General features: G+C 31.6%; 1 protein-coding gene across 5 annotated transcripts in view; it reads left to right on the top strand.

Moving 5' to 3' along the window:
- LOC130442438 (muscarinic acetylcholine receptor gar-2) overlaps positions 1 to 13,747 on the top strand; it is a 144,749-nt gene extending 131,002 nt beyond the window's left edge. The window contains exons 4-9 of one of the 5 annotated variants that reach the window (XM_056776547.1): positions 418 to 617; positions 4,798 to 5,002; positions 5,630 to 5,912; positions 6,004 to 6,334; positions 7,681 to 8,161; positions 8,216 to 13,747. In XM_056776547.1, coding sequence (XP_056632525.1) covers positions 418 to 617; positions 4,798 to 5,002; positions 5,630 to 5,912; positions 6,004 to 6,334; positions 7,681 to 8,161; positions 8,216 to 8,586 — 1,871 coding nt within the window. In that variant the 3' untranslated portion in view covers positions 8,587 to 13,747. Of the gene's footprint in view, positions 1 to 417; positions 618 to 4,797; positions 5,003 to 5,629; positions 5,913 to 6,003; positions 6,335 to 7,680 lie in introns of all 5 variants that reach the window. The other 4 variants (XM_056776549.1, XM_056776548.1, XM_056776545.1 and 1 more) reach the window with 4 other exon arrangements.
- The last annotated feature ends 52 nt before the right edge of the window (positions 13,748 to 13,799 follow it).

Here is a 13,799-nt window from a genome sequence, read left to right on the forward strand (position 1 = left end):
ACTTTAAATTTGTATGTTTTGTCCATATTTTTTTACTTTATTCACTTTTTCTAAGAACTCATAATTTATTGTCAATAATATATTGAAATTAAAATAACCTCACACCACCCCATACATGACCGAATAATGCATCGTCCAGTCCAGCTGTCAAAATGAAACTGTTATTTAGAGGTACCAATCCACTACAAAAGATTACCAAAAGTCGTTTGAGAATGGTGTCCATTCTTACACGCAAATGCGCGCGAAAATAACGATGTTCTAATACCGAAACAGAAATTTTATTTCACAGTGGATTTTAAATAAATTATCATAATTTATAAATGTGAATGAATAAAAAAAAATAATAAGAAAAGAATTAAATGTAACATGACAGTGCTTCCACGAAGTATTCTTATAATCACATTCTTTCCATTTTAGGTACCGTGTCAATGCCTTTCTATACAGTGTACGTTCTCATGGGTTATTGGAACCTCGGTCCATTATTATGCGATCTTTGGCTATCGGTAGATTATACCGTCTGTCTAGTGTCTCAATATACAGTACTTCTCATCACAATTGACAGATTTTGTTCTGTGAAAATAGCTGCGAAATATAGAAGTTGGAGAACTAAACAAAGGGTTAGTATAAAAAATAGTATAATTATATTTCAATAGCATGTTGTTGAGAAAAGTAAAAATGTGTTGGTTACCTAAAATCTATTTTCTGAGGGAGGTTCGACGGGTGTGTGCAATGAAAATTTAATTAGTTGAAAGAATAACATTTCTTTCCATCCTGAATTTCTTTTAACTCTACACACTTAGTCCAGAGAGATTCCAATCCTCAATAGCTTATTACCGATCATTATTTTAAGCTTGAGAACAGAAAGTAATTTGAGAAAATCAGATCAGGTGAATATGGCGGAGGAGGCAAAAAATCATAGCGCAGTTCGGCTAATTTTCCTGCAAGAATGGCGTTTATCGTGATTGAGCAAAACTCTTATCTTTAACGAATGCGTTTGTTTTTTCTTAATAGGCAATTTCAACACTATGTCAAGTTAATGTCAAAATCAGTTATTTTGGTACAATGGGAATTAATTTGAGATGGTCTTTTGTTACGCTATAAAATGTAAGAAATAAATTTTCAATAGTTTCTAGAGTTCTCAATTACAAAATAAAAAGAGCTTAAATAATGTGGTCCGCTTTCTAATTCTAATTCTAAGCATTAAACTATATGCGTTCAGGTACTGGTACGTTTGCTGACTTTTCGTTAGGTTAGGTTATATTCATATTTGTAATTTTTGGAAATTCAGCTGAATTACTGAAACTTAACAGATCTATTTTTCCAAATTTTTTTGTTTCTCAATATCAAGGTTCTCTGCCTTTATATCAATGAAATAAATACTCATATTGCAGTCTTAAAACTATGCTCAACACACAGAAACAACAAATTGAAAACAAAAAGAAGCGCTTCAAAAGTTCTCTCGAAAATAGGCGTTGATGTTTATTTGCAGTACTTCTTGATATTCTTAAAAAGCAAATATTTTGTAAGGCTTTTATGTCTGTTTCTTTTTTCCTATTATACACAGAAATACTTAAGAGAGATCTATACAATGAGCCAGCTGAAGCCTAATTTCTCATTACAATAATGATAATTTATGATAATTTTATTCAGAATGTCTCTTTTTAGTGAACGGTTTCCTTGGCATGTACAACGATCAAAAAATCTTTATATCCCCTAAACCATTAAATTTTTTCGAGTACGTTTTTATTGAAAAATCGATTGAAAAATTCATTTTCAATATATTCAGATTGTTTAGGTTATACCTGTAAAAGTTGCGGATTGTCAATCATTGGGCATGGACGGCCCATAATATTCCAATGTATAATTTAGAAAATATACTTAAATGTAAGTTCTCATTTCGTAAGGCCTGTAACTCAGAAACGAGCAGTAGGATGAGAAAGTTTTTTATGCCACAGCATTATTTCCCGTCATCTATTCACTCCCAAATGTATGTTTTGCATTAAGTCCCGGAACACTCTTAATATTAGAGACATAGTTTTCAATGTGCGAACTTAGCAAGCGTTTAAAACCCATTATTTTCAATGGCCTCCAACTCATCCAAATTAATTTCGACAGAATTATTCATTTGCAGTGTATAATGACTCACCAATGGTTTACCTCCTTCAAATGAAAAGCTTTACCTCATCCGTCTTGTAGTCCAGATATTTCACTCGGTGATTTTCATTTTTGTTTTATAAATTTATACTGGAATTGCGAACTAAGATGGAAAGCAATGGTAATTTTTGACGAAGAAATTTCAAACCTTGATCTATGTTAAGTTCAATTATTTGATAACTATATGGAAAAATGAAATTTAAATCCCTCGTTCAGATTAATGAATGAATATTTCTTTTTCTTGTGATAGTTTATTAAGAGACGGATAACTTCAATTTGGCAATTTTCCGTATGTCAGTTTTCAGCCGACTTTAAATTATTTTAGTATCACAACGATACAGGGACCGTTTCAGTTGGAAGACGTTAAAGTTGCACATGCTACCACATATTGCAGGAAATATGTTACCAACGATTGATTTCACGAAATGTAAAATTAGGCAGATAAAATAGGAACACTTTACCACTTGGAATCCAACATTTGACGAATGACTACCGAAACACTACTGCAAATGTATGTGTAAATTGAGATTCTAGATTATTCCATTTTGGGATGTTTTATTATCTTTGACATTGTTAATATTAAAGAATTCCTTTTACTTGGGCTTACAGTCCATTCGTGGTGTAAATATAAATGGAGCAATCACGTCGCCGAAAAGTATGCTCTCAAGACAGATAGAAACATCTGGCATAAGACAAGGTAAGACCCACATAGAGGGACCTACTGCTAGTCAAGCAGTAGGTACAACTGATAACTGGTCTTTCAACTGGACATTGTCATCTGAGACGCCATCTCCATACTATAAGCATCACGGACGATTCGGAATGCCATTGGTGCATGGAGGATCAAGAAACTGCTGACCCAGTCATCGGTGATTACCCACGATTCACACGTGCAAGGTTGTAACTCACCCTACAGTTTACCAAAAGATGTTCAAATCAAGGTGCCTGATCGGCTTTTACAAGGATAGCATTAAGTGAGACTCTATGTGGGCTCTTGACCGCTTACTACAATAATTATGCACTATAAATGATCTTAACTTCGTATTTTCTATTTCCGAAACGTTGTTACATTCTGAATAACACTCGTATTATGTTTGATATTCCAAAGTTAGTTCCTAAAAACTTTGTACTTTCTTATAGAAGAGTATATTTGATATTTTGCTTTTATTTTAATGTATCAGTCCATTAAATGTTCTTTTTTCGCATTTCTACCTCGCTTCCAGTTGGAAATTTCTCAACGAAGAACTGTATTTATACCACTTTGGTTAATAATGAAATTATAAAAGCCACTTAAGTCCTGATTTCAAACAAATTACTCATCAACTTTCTCATTGTATGTTTAAGGAGTGGTTTTGGACTCATTTTTTTCCATTATTCTCAAGTTCAGCCACCCTCTTTGGTTATGAAAATAAAACACTCCCGTAAAATAAAACATGTTGTAGGTTCCCTACACAGCACAAAGTAAAATAACTTTTATTTCTTCAATTTATATCAATAATAAAATAGTTCAAATATTGAACATTTGAATTCTCAAACATTTTTTAATAGCAATTTCCATTCAATTATTCAAATTGGTTCGAAATGTTCATGGCCGGATTTACGGGAGGAGCTCCAAATTGGTGATTTGGGAGAAAATCCAAACACCAGTGAACAAATTTCTTTCCACATTTTTTTCGCTGTGTCAGCTTGGCATGTATTACAAACTTCGTGCAGTGGCGGTTCGTGGTAAAAAATTTTAGCTATTCTGAATTGTTTTAAAAATAATTTTTTCCTCTTTGTCAAATTTCCGTACTGAAATGAAAATGAAACGGCTGCCAGGCAAAAATATCATCAACATTGTAAAAGATTGTTTAGATGTGCTTATGGATTTTAAATCGCATCCAACAATTCAAAAGCTCTACAAAATTTAATAATTGTTGACAATATACACCAATGCAACGACACGTTTTCATTATGCCCCTGTATATTAAACCAATAAGTAGTATCTTATTGAACCATAAAATTGTTTGATTTTGGTAACGCATATTCCATGCAATTATACAAATAACTTGTACCCTAGATCACTGACCTCTATTCCCGTCCAGGTTTTATCACCAAAAGTAAACAGGGAGAACAATATAATGCAATTCTTGGCAACAACTACAAATGTATCCATTTTATTTAGCATAAATATATTAAGTAAGTTTTCATGTGTAGCGTTTTCCCCTACTTTCAACATTCTTTTCTTTAACAATAATCGGCAATGGTTTTGGCTTTTTAATTCTATATTTTCTAGACAACTAGACTTGGGACCTTACCCGCGTTGTATTACGAGTTGCGATGGACTAAATGCAGTGAACTTCTTCGTATAAATCACGAATTCTGCAACGCTGTAGCACTTATGTACTCGAAGCCCCTAAAGAATCATATTTTCCTTGAATAAAAAAAAATTGATTCATTTATAATCATTCACTTCAATCAGGCAATCAGTAAAATATCAAAATCGCAAATGATCATAAAAAAACAGTTGCAGTTTACGTGTTCATTTTATGTGGACAACTACATGAGGAGAAATCCGTTAATATATTGCGCCAAGGTCTCCATACTCTTAAATCTGGCCCTGGAAATACATGTTAAATAAAATTATCTACGTTATTTATTTAGGTGATATGGATGGTCACCATAACCTGGATCATACCAGCTTTACTATTCTTCATAAGTATTTTTGGTTGGGAATATTTTACTGGATATAGAGATCTACAACCAGGAGAATGTGCGGTGCAATTTTTAAAGGAACCGGTTTTCAATACTGCTTTAATTATCAGCTACTATTGGACTACGCTCATTGTTTTATTCATTCTGTATGGAGGTAAGATCATAAAAAAGTTTCATATCAACTGTTTGAAACACTGTTTTCACCTTTCTTTGGTAATCGACTATTTCCTAAAATTATTATTATTTGTCACTGAAAATGGAAGTCTGATCTTTCCTGAAATTAGAGCCCATTTATAAACAGCATAACTCACCTAGGAGGGCAATCAAATAAGTATTTAGTATATAGGAGAAATGAAAATTTCAGAAAAAAAAACATTGATTTTTCATTACATTTCCTTTTATTTTGATACTCAGAGATGCACCAACTTCTGTTACCTGTCTGAAAAATACGTTTTCTTTGGGTCTGCAAAAAGGCTTACGTGAAGGCTATGACCTCCTCATTCGTCTCTTTCTACAAGTGACTTTTTTAGGTTTGGAAACTAAAAGAAGTAGCATAGAATCCAATCTGCATAGTACGATTAATGATTGTTACTATTTGGATGTTGTTTGTCTATCTGTTTGATACAATTGTGGAGATGTATGTCAAAAATTTCTCTTCAAGGCTACACATATAAATATATGAATTCAATTCTAAAAATGTGCTCTAACAATATCATAAGAATATTAATTCCACAGCTTCTTCTGGAATTCTCTGCTTAGATAACAAAAATAAAATTTCCAGGTATTTACAAAACGGCTTTTGATATGCAGAAAAAAAGCGAAGCGAAACAACGGAAAATGCAGTCTATGGTGGCATTAAGCGCAGGTGCAATGAGTGGTATGGCGGGACGAGCAGCTGGAATAGGTCTTTCCAAAACTCAAAGTAACTCGGAAAATGTTGATAAGCCTCTTCCTATTAACAATGCTTCCGTTGTCAAGGAAAACCAGGACAAAAATACTTTGACTGTTTTAGAATCCTACCAAGCTGGAGGATCAGCTGATTCCAATTCAAGCACTACCACTAGGTAATTATCAACATACATATACACAAGAAGATCCAAAATTCTTGTCTGTTTTCTAATTCTTTTCATCATATAATAATTTAATTGTATGAAGTAGTGCAACTACGACTACAACAACCACAACTACAGCAACTTCTTACGAAAAGAAGAATCTTTGTCCACCTAAAGGTAAACCGGTACAAGAAAACGCTGACAAATCAGAAAGATCGAGTAGTCCTGCCTTCGAATCTGACGAAGACAGCACAGCTCCAGTACAAGAAAAGGAGAAATGTAAGGAAAAGGAGAAAAATTTGGCTTCGAAGAAGAGAACGTCGGTAGTTGGGTTGATTATGCAATCGAGTGCACCGTTGCATGTTTTCACTCATACCAGAATCAATGGGGATATATCTCCTGCTAAAACAATGGGTCGACATCATGAAAACATTGTAAGTATTCCGACAACAAGAGAATCTTTAATAGGACGCTATAAAATGAATCGTTACTGATTTATGAATGTGTGCATAGAATGAAGTTTACGTTTAAGTAGATGTAATGCATAAAATCATAAAACTTACAACTTTCACTTTTGAGAATAAATGTAAACACTTCACATACGTAAACAATGAGAATATTAGTAAAAAACAAAATAAACTTGAATTTGAAATTAAGTAACCTTGCAAGAAAACATTCGTTTTTATCGATTTTATCAATTTTTTTGATAAAAAATTATCTGTCAATGTTAATCTTACAATTAGCGTCATAAAAATTTTATTATTCAACAGTGAGCGGAATTGCCGCTCAATTTAATGGAACGAGAAGCGTGAGAGATGCTCCAAAATATGGAAAAAGCGACGATGCAAAGCTAGATATTTTGCTATCATTAGAAGACAACCCTCAGGGAACTATAACAAAAATTGCTTACAATAAAGTGTAAGTCAATCGTTTGTAGTAAAGGAGTTAAATAAAGAAAGAGTTCATCCTGTTCACGAACTCTCAGATGGTTAGGAAGTTTGTTAAGTCTTCGTGAGGCATTGTGAACCAAATATTTTTCTGTTATACTTTCAAATGACGTAACGTTCTGTTTAAGTGGTACAGTAAATTGACACAATTGTCACTACTGATTTTAGCAAATCCCCACTGGATTCAGACATAATACACTCAACTGAGGCATTTCCGTATCCAACAATAAGGAGAACTTAGATGCCATTATTTGTTAGTAGTACACCACCACATTATGGTTTCAAGGTTTCCGTATAACCAGTTTGGAGGAAGAGTCATCTAAGTCAACTGATCTTATACCCCTTCCAATTTATTTCTGTGGTGTTATTTAAAAAACCGGGTCTTCGTTAACTAACCACACCAATTAGAAGATATAGTGTCCATTTGTACGATAAAAGTAGAGAATTTTACTAGTTTACTAGTATTCTCAATAGCCTCGGATAGAAAAAGCTAGTTCCATTATTTGCATTAAATGAAATATTTCGTTTAGTTTCGACTATTAACAATGGCAATTCGCATTGTATTCAGTATTCAATGTATTTTATAATTGTTTTAAAATTTGTTGCTCAGAAATCAAAATTTAAGGCAATTATCATATAAAAATTCCTATCTCTTTATCAACAACTCTATCAACTCTTATAACAAGTTAGTTATTTTAACAATTTACTCCGCTGAAAAAGCTGGACTTTTTTGCTAGTTTTTCTTTTTACCGGTTACTTCTTCAAACCAAAATTGAACAACTATTCTAGTGTATTTAATATAGTTTTCATATTTATTTCTTCCATTTTTTTAGCACCAGCCCAAACCAGAGAAGCCTACCTTCTTTCAGATCACCGAACATGAACCTTTAGTCGACTCATCAAAATCAGAAAACTACACAGTAAGTGCAAAGCCCTCTCAACCCGACTGCCCTGTTACAATTGTAAATAGTAAAAGTTGCGACAGTACTTTGCAGCCCTCTGTAGATAGTAAAAAGTTCTCTAATAGTTTATTAAAAACCAAATCCACTTATGATTTGTTGCTTGGCTTAGATGGTGCTGATTTACGTTTTATGGACGAGAGTTCTATAGTTGTACCTTCCCCTACATTAGAAAACCCTCCTCCTATGAGTAATACTAGCTCTCCTCGTCTTGTACAGGGCGAGCAGAAACTTCAGACGGAAGTAACGATTACCGCTGATCGGCCAATAACATCAGTAGTCAATGAGGAGGAGCGTGCAGGAGAGACTGAGGAAAGCTCACCATTGGGGGGAATTTCAGCTATTAGTCAAACAGGTAAAAACGGTCCTTTCAACACGTCCTACAATAATAAACCTAAATTTTGTTCAGAATCCATAGATAATCCTAAGAGGGTATTTGTTAAATCGATAGGAAAGAAACTGAAGGCCAAAAAGAAAACTATCGGCCCTCTAGGCTTCGGAAGACAGAAGTCTAAATCCGAAAACCGAGCTAGAAAGGCTCTGAGAACGATATCCTTTATTTTGGGAGCATTTGTTGTTTGCTGGACGCCGTATCACATATTTGCGTTGGTGGAAGGGTTTTGCACAGATCCTCCTTGTATCAACAGTCACATTTACATGTTTTCATATTTTTTGTGCTACGCCAACAGTCCTCTAAATCCATTTTGTTATGCTTTAGCTAATCAGCAGTTCAAAAAAACTTTTACAAGGATTTTAAAGGGGGACTTCCATTTAACTTAGATAAATATAACAACTTTAGAGTTGTTCCTTCCAAACAAATATTCCCAAGAAATTAAATGTAATATAAACAATTCCAAATACAAAACAGAAAATAAAACATATCATAAAAGTTTAGTTTCACTCAATGATATACATATCCATTTATTTGTAGCTAATACATGTAAAAATGGATTCAGCTTCAATAATAAAAAATATTTAATGAGGTCCTCCTTTTCCTTGCCGATTACATTATATTTTTTCTGTAAAATCAACTCTAAAGTTTGTTATTAAATAGATAAATAGAAAATAGTGAGTTTATAGAAATAGAACAAGGTACTAGAGTGCCATATCAATAACCATCTATATATTTGTATAAAAAATTGGCTGTAACTTCACTTGTATGGTTGGATATAGCCTAGTACCTAATTGAAAAATATTGCATATATTCAAATATATTATGTTGATGAAATACTACATAATTGACAATAGAAATGATCAAGAAATGTATAAAGCACAAAATGAAGTAACTGAGCTTTCAAAAATTTTCTCGTCCTTCCACTCTATGTATGATAAATAAATTAAAGTAGCTCTTATGACTTATTATATTAGAAACAAAAAATGTGTGCACAGTACCACTCTGTAGATATGGTTGAAAAACTGATTCTGACAAATATATTCGCACATATTATTTGGAATCACGCCGGCCCTACACTTTTTGTACTATTATAAGCGAAGGTGAGAAATAGTACCGAAGATGGCGTTGTATTTTTCATGGTAATTTCAGGCTAATCGATTTTATGGATAGTTTAGATAAATATAATCGATGATTCTGCAGGCACATCCAAGGTAGACGGGAGGGATACAAAATTTTGATTATGTAAAAACGAAACAATACAAAAAGTTGTTGTGGTCGCTTAATAATTTGTGGAGTGATTGTTCGCATAATAGAAAAAATCACATAAATTTCAGCCGCACAGATAACGGTGGATGACACGTCAGTAGCCGATTTACACTTGATTAAAAAATTAGTTTTGATTTATTTCATTTCGAATGAAATTCAAACAAAACACTATTTTTAGGATATAAAGGATTTTCGTGAGCTGACTGACAATATAAATATACATAGAATCTGTAGATTAGAATAAATTTAATAGATCGAAATACCAAGTGACATAGTAAACAGAAAAAACAGTATTAATAATTTCTAGTATGACAGTTTTCAACCTACGGTCAATGTGAATTAATTCAGTCAAAATATAAGTAGAGATTTTATTTATTAAACAACTGCCGTTTGTTGATAATCTACTCACATTAACAAAAAGAAAAATTATTGTCAACATTAGCTCTTTCCGAGTCTATTATTATATAATTAACTAAAACTTTTTTCTTCAATATGTTATCGGTGTATATTAAAGTCTATTTATCGAAAGAAAATAGTAAACCAATACATATTCACGCATAATGCAAGTGATCAAAGTTAAAAACGCCAAAGCCGAGCATGTAACAGGACCGCACTCCGCACTTAAGAAATTATTTGCGATTTCATACAGCAGATTATCTAATACCATATATTATAAATAATTAAGCACAATTATTATTATTAAAAATATATACAATGTAAACATGCAGTTTGGAATAGATATAAAGTGAACAACCAAAACACACACACACACACACATACACACACATAGCATCTTATTGTTAACACCAAGCTTGCCTTGAGGATTGTATGGTGGATTCCACCCAAAACTTATCCTTAGTATGTCCAGCGATACCCAGTTTCATCCAGGTAGTAAATTTTTCTATTGTTTTCACGAAATTTATTAATTATTCTAAGGTATTATCGGTTTCACACAATTATTTCTGCTTTTTCTGGTAATAATCTGTTCCTTTCTTGTTTTTTGTTCCAATATCCCATTTTATTCAATAAATAAAGTCCTTGGCTTCTTTAACAACTCCTAGAACTTCATCCACTGGTAGATAATTCATTTTGCAAGAAAAAATTGTGCACAATCATTTTCTTGCATTTCATTTTTATAAATATTCACAATCATTTGTTTTCGCTAGCTCTTCTTAGGCGGAGTAAATCTAACGTCAACAACTTCATCATCTGTCTCCGTGTCAAACATATTAAACATATTAAACAAATTAAGCACCAGACACATATAAACAATCTCCCTGCAATACGATAATACGAGGCCGTCCCTGTACTACACTTGATCTTTAGGCGCTTGCCACAATATACCATGTGGTATATTGTGGGGCCACTGATCTGGACAAACAACAATGCCGCAATGAGTTTATCTGGGATGTTCACGTACTGATAACGCACTGATCATTGTTTTGGTTTACCATTTTTCATCGATAAATAGACTTTAGATTCATCGTCAATGTTTCAAAAGTAACGAATTTTCAATTTCTATTCGTATCCTTTTCGTTTTATTTCAAATGGAACTTTGATTTAGAATGATTATGATAGAAGAATAGAGTTTGGTGGAACATGTCTTTTGGAGTCAACGTCATCCCTAATTCTAGCAATGAATTCTTTAAATGGGAGTGTTATAAGTTGTTGCCATTATTGTAACGAAAACCCGCATATCTTCTGGCACAATACTCACGAACAAATAGTATTATTGGACTGAATCCTTCCTGATTAACATTAGTTCATTTAATCGTAATCAAACTTTTCTAAATAACACAAAAGTTACTAATTTACTGAATAGTAATAATCTTTTTACAAAAAATGAATCTGTATCAGTGATTTTAAATTTTTGAAACTAGTAACACTTTCCTTTTAGTTTTTTCACACATTATTTCGCTACTTCTTAATTTTTCACATTAGAAATCTACTACCTATCTCAACGGTGCAATGAGTGGTATAGATGTTTTTTGAAATAAAAAATCTTTTACTTTTAACAAATGTTTGTCAAGAATTTATATTATATAGGTTTTGAATGGTCATTTACACATCATGTTTCTACATTCCTTTAATTGGATAGGGGGTGTAAGTAAAATTTGTATGTTGAGGTTCGATCAGACAATAAATAATGCAAATTGTCAATTAAGAAATGTCAACTAGTGATTGTGATTATAAAAATCTTCATATAAATAGGACAGTAAAGGTGAGTTCATTCAGAAAAAAAAGATAAGAGAAAATGAAAATAACATAGAGTTAACACAAAGAAATAACATAATCTAAGATATAAGCTCCACTTAATCAAATTTTGTGCGTGCCAATTTCAATATCACTTTGTCCCGATATTTTTCTGAACCTAACTAGAAAGTAGTATTTAATACGGAAATTTTTACATGCTGACCTTTTCCAAAAATACTCAAAGAATTCCAAAAAAACATCAAGAAAATAAACTTTTTTAGGTTACATCTACAAAGCAACTTTAGTTTTCAACCACGGACAAGTGATTTTGTTTGGAATGTATGAGAAAAATCTATTAGTGCTAAAACGTCAAAGCCAGTCGTGGAATGCGTTTTCACAACAAGCTTAAGATATTTTGTGAGGCTGTGTTCAACTATGAAAAATGCTTTTATTTTCATATAAATTTTGGTATGTTATAAAAAACAAAAGCACTGCCTGAAAAGAAATATGTTAAATTTTGTAGTCAAGTTGAATATACCTGTATATGCAATATTTTTTATCGATATCAAAACCCAAGCACTGCAATTTTCTTGATAAAACGGCGATAATTATAAGAAAAAATATAGTTAGTGAAGAATAAATCAATAAAATTAGTAATAGTAAGCAGACAATAATAGATAATTCCGAATTAGAAACTTATATCAAAGTGATATAAAATTTGAAATTATGGCAGTTTTTTATGAAGAAGTAATTCTAGGAAGCATTTTGAATTAATTAACTCATATAAAATATTTATTAGTATTTTGTCTCAAAAATAGATTCAACAATTAATAATTTTTTCTTATCATTTTCTCAATACAATAATTGTGGTATTTATACGAATGTGAAAGAATAGGTTAACTCAAACAGTATTATAACGATTTAATGTACTGTTTTTACTACCCCAACTCTTAAAACAAATGAAGCTTGTTTAAAAGGTTGGTTGTTTCGACGCCTTCGAAAAAGCTCCTCTTTAATTAAAAAAACACTGGGAATTTTTTTTGCTTCAGAACAACACGTACCTCTACAAAATCTAACTTAGTTTTTCGGTATAAACATTTTTTATGAGAATTTATCAGGGAAAATATAATTTTATACCAAATATAAAAAAGTTGACCACTGAAATCAATAAAACAACAATATTTGATCAAAATAACAATAAACAAAAATCTGAATTAAAAAATTTTCCAGGTTGATTCAGTCTATTAAATTAAAAAAAAAAACAAAGATATTCAAATTGATATTTTTATTTTAAAATTACGATAGAACAAATGTTATTTTAATATTTATATTTTTTCACTCAAAGCCTCAAGTAAACTTTCTTTCGTGTTGTCAATGACTTGTCTTCTATAATCATCTAAGTTTGAATGAGGAATTGTTTCTGTCCTTCATCTTTTTTATCAAATCCTTGTACTCTCTGTTATTCATTCAAAACAAGCTTTAGAGGGCAACGCAAAAATTTAATTTTTAACAACCACCCTTTTGTTCAATGTATATAAATAGATACTTATCAGCTGTTACTACAAACACTTTCAGAAAATCAGTTTCAGAGAAGTACAAACGAATACAACTTATTATAAGAAGTGTTTACATGTTTTAAATAATCTTAAATAAATTTATACTTTAGTTTTAACATAACTACACAATTGTGAACTTTTTCACAAATTCTCAAATTTTGTATAGACATTTTTACACCTTTCTATTAATACAATTTAATATAGTATGTTGAAAACTTTTTATCTAATGACATTTACATAATCACTGATACATTGTCGTCTTATTTGATATATTTTTGTTATCCTCTAAAATATTCAAAATGCTTCATGCTTTCAACTAGAAATGATCTTTTTCCAAACAATTGATACTCACGATTGATTTATATAAGAATTGTATGTATATTTGTATTGTATAATAAGTGTAAACTGTAAATTAGATTATAAGAACCATTTAGTTTACAAAAAAGTGATGTTAGCCTGCTGTATTTGAGCCCTAAAGCACGATAACGTCGACTTATGTAAATAAAGTAAAAAATAAAGATGATTTTTCATATCTTCTTTTTATTCTAAATCTTCCTCCGGTCACCCTAGTTTCTCAACATAAT

This window comes from Diorhabda sublineata, chromosome 4 (assembly GCF_026230105.1).
Source record: "Diorhabda sublineata isolate icDioSubl1.1 chromosome 4, icDioSubl1.1, whole genome shotgun sequence".
Lineage (NCBI taxonomy): Eukaryota > Metazoa > Arthropoda > Insecta > Coleoptera > Chrysomelidae > Diorhabda > Diorhabda sublineata.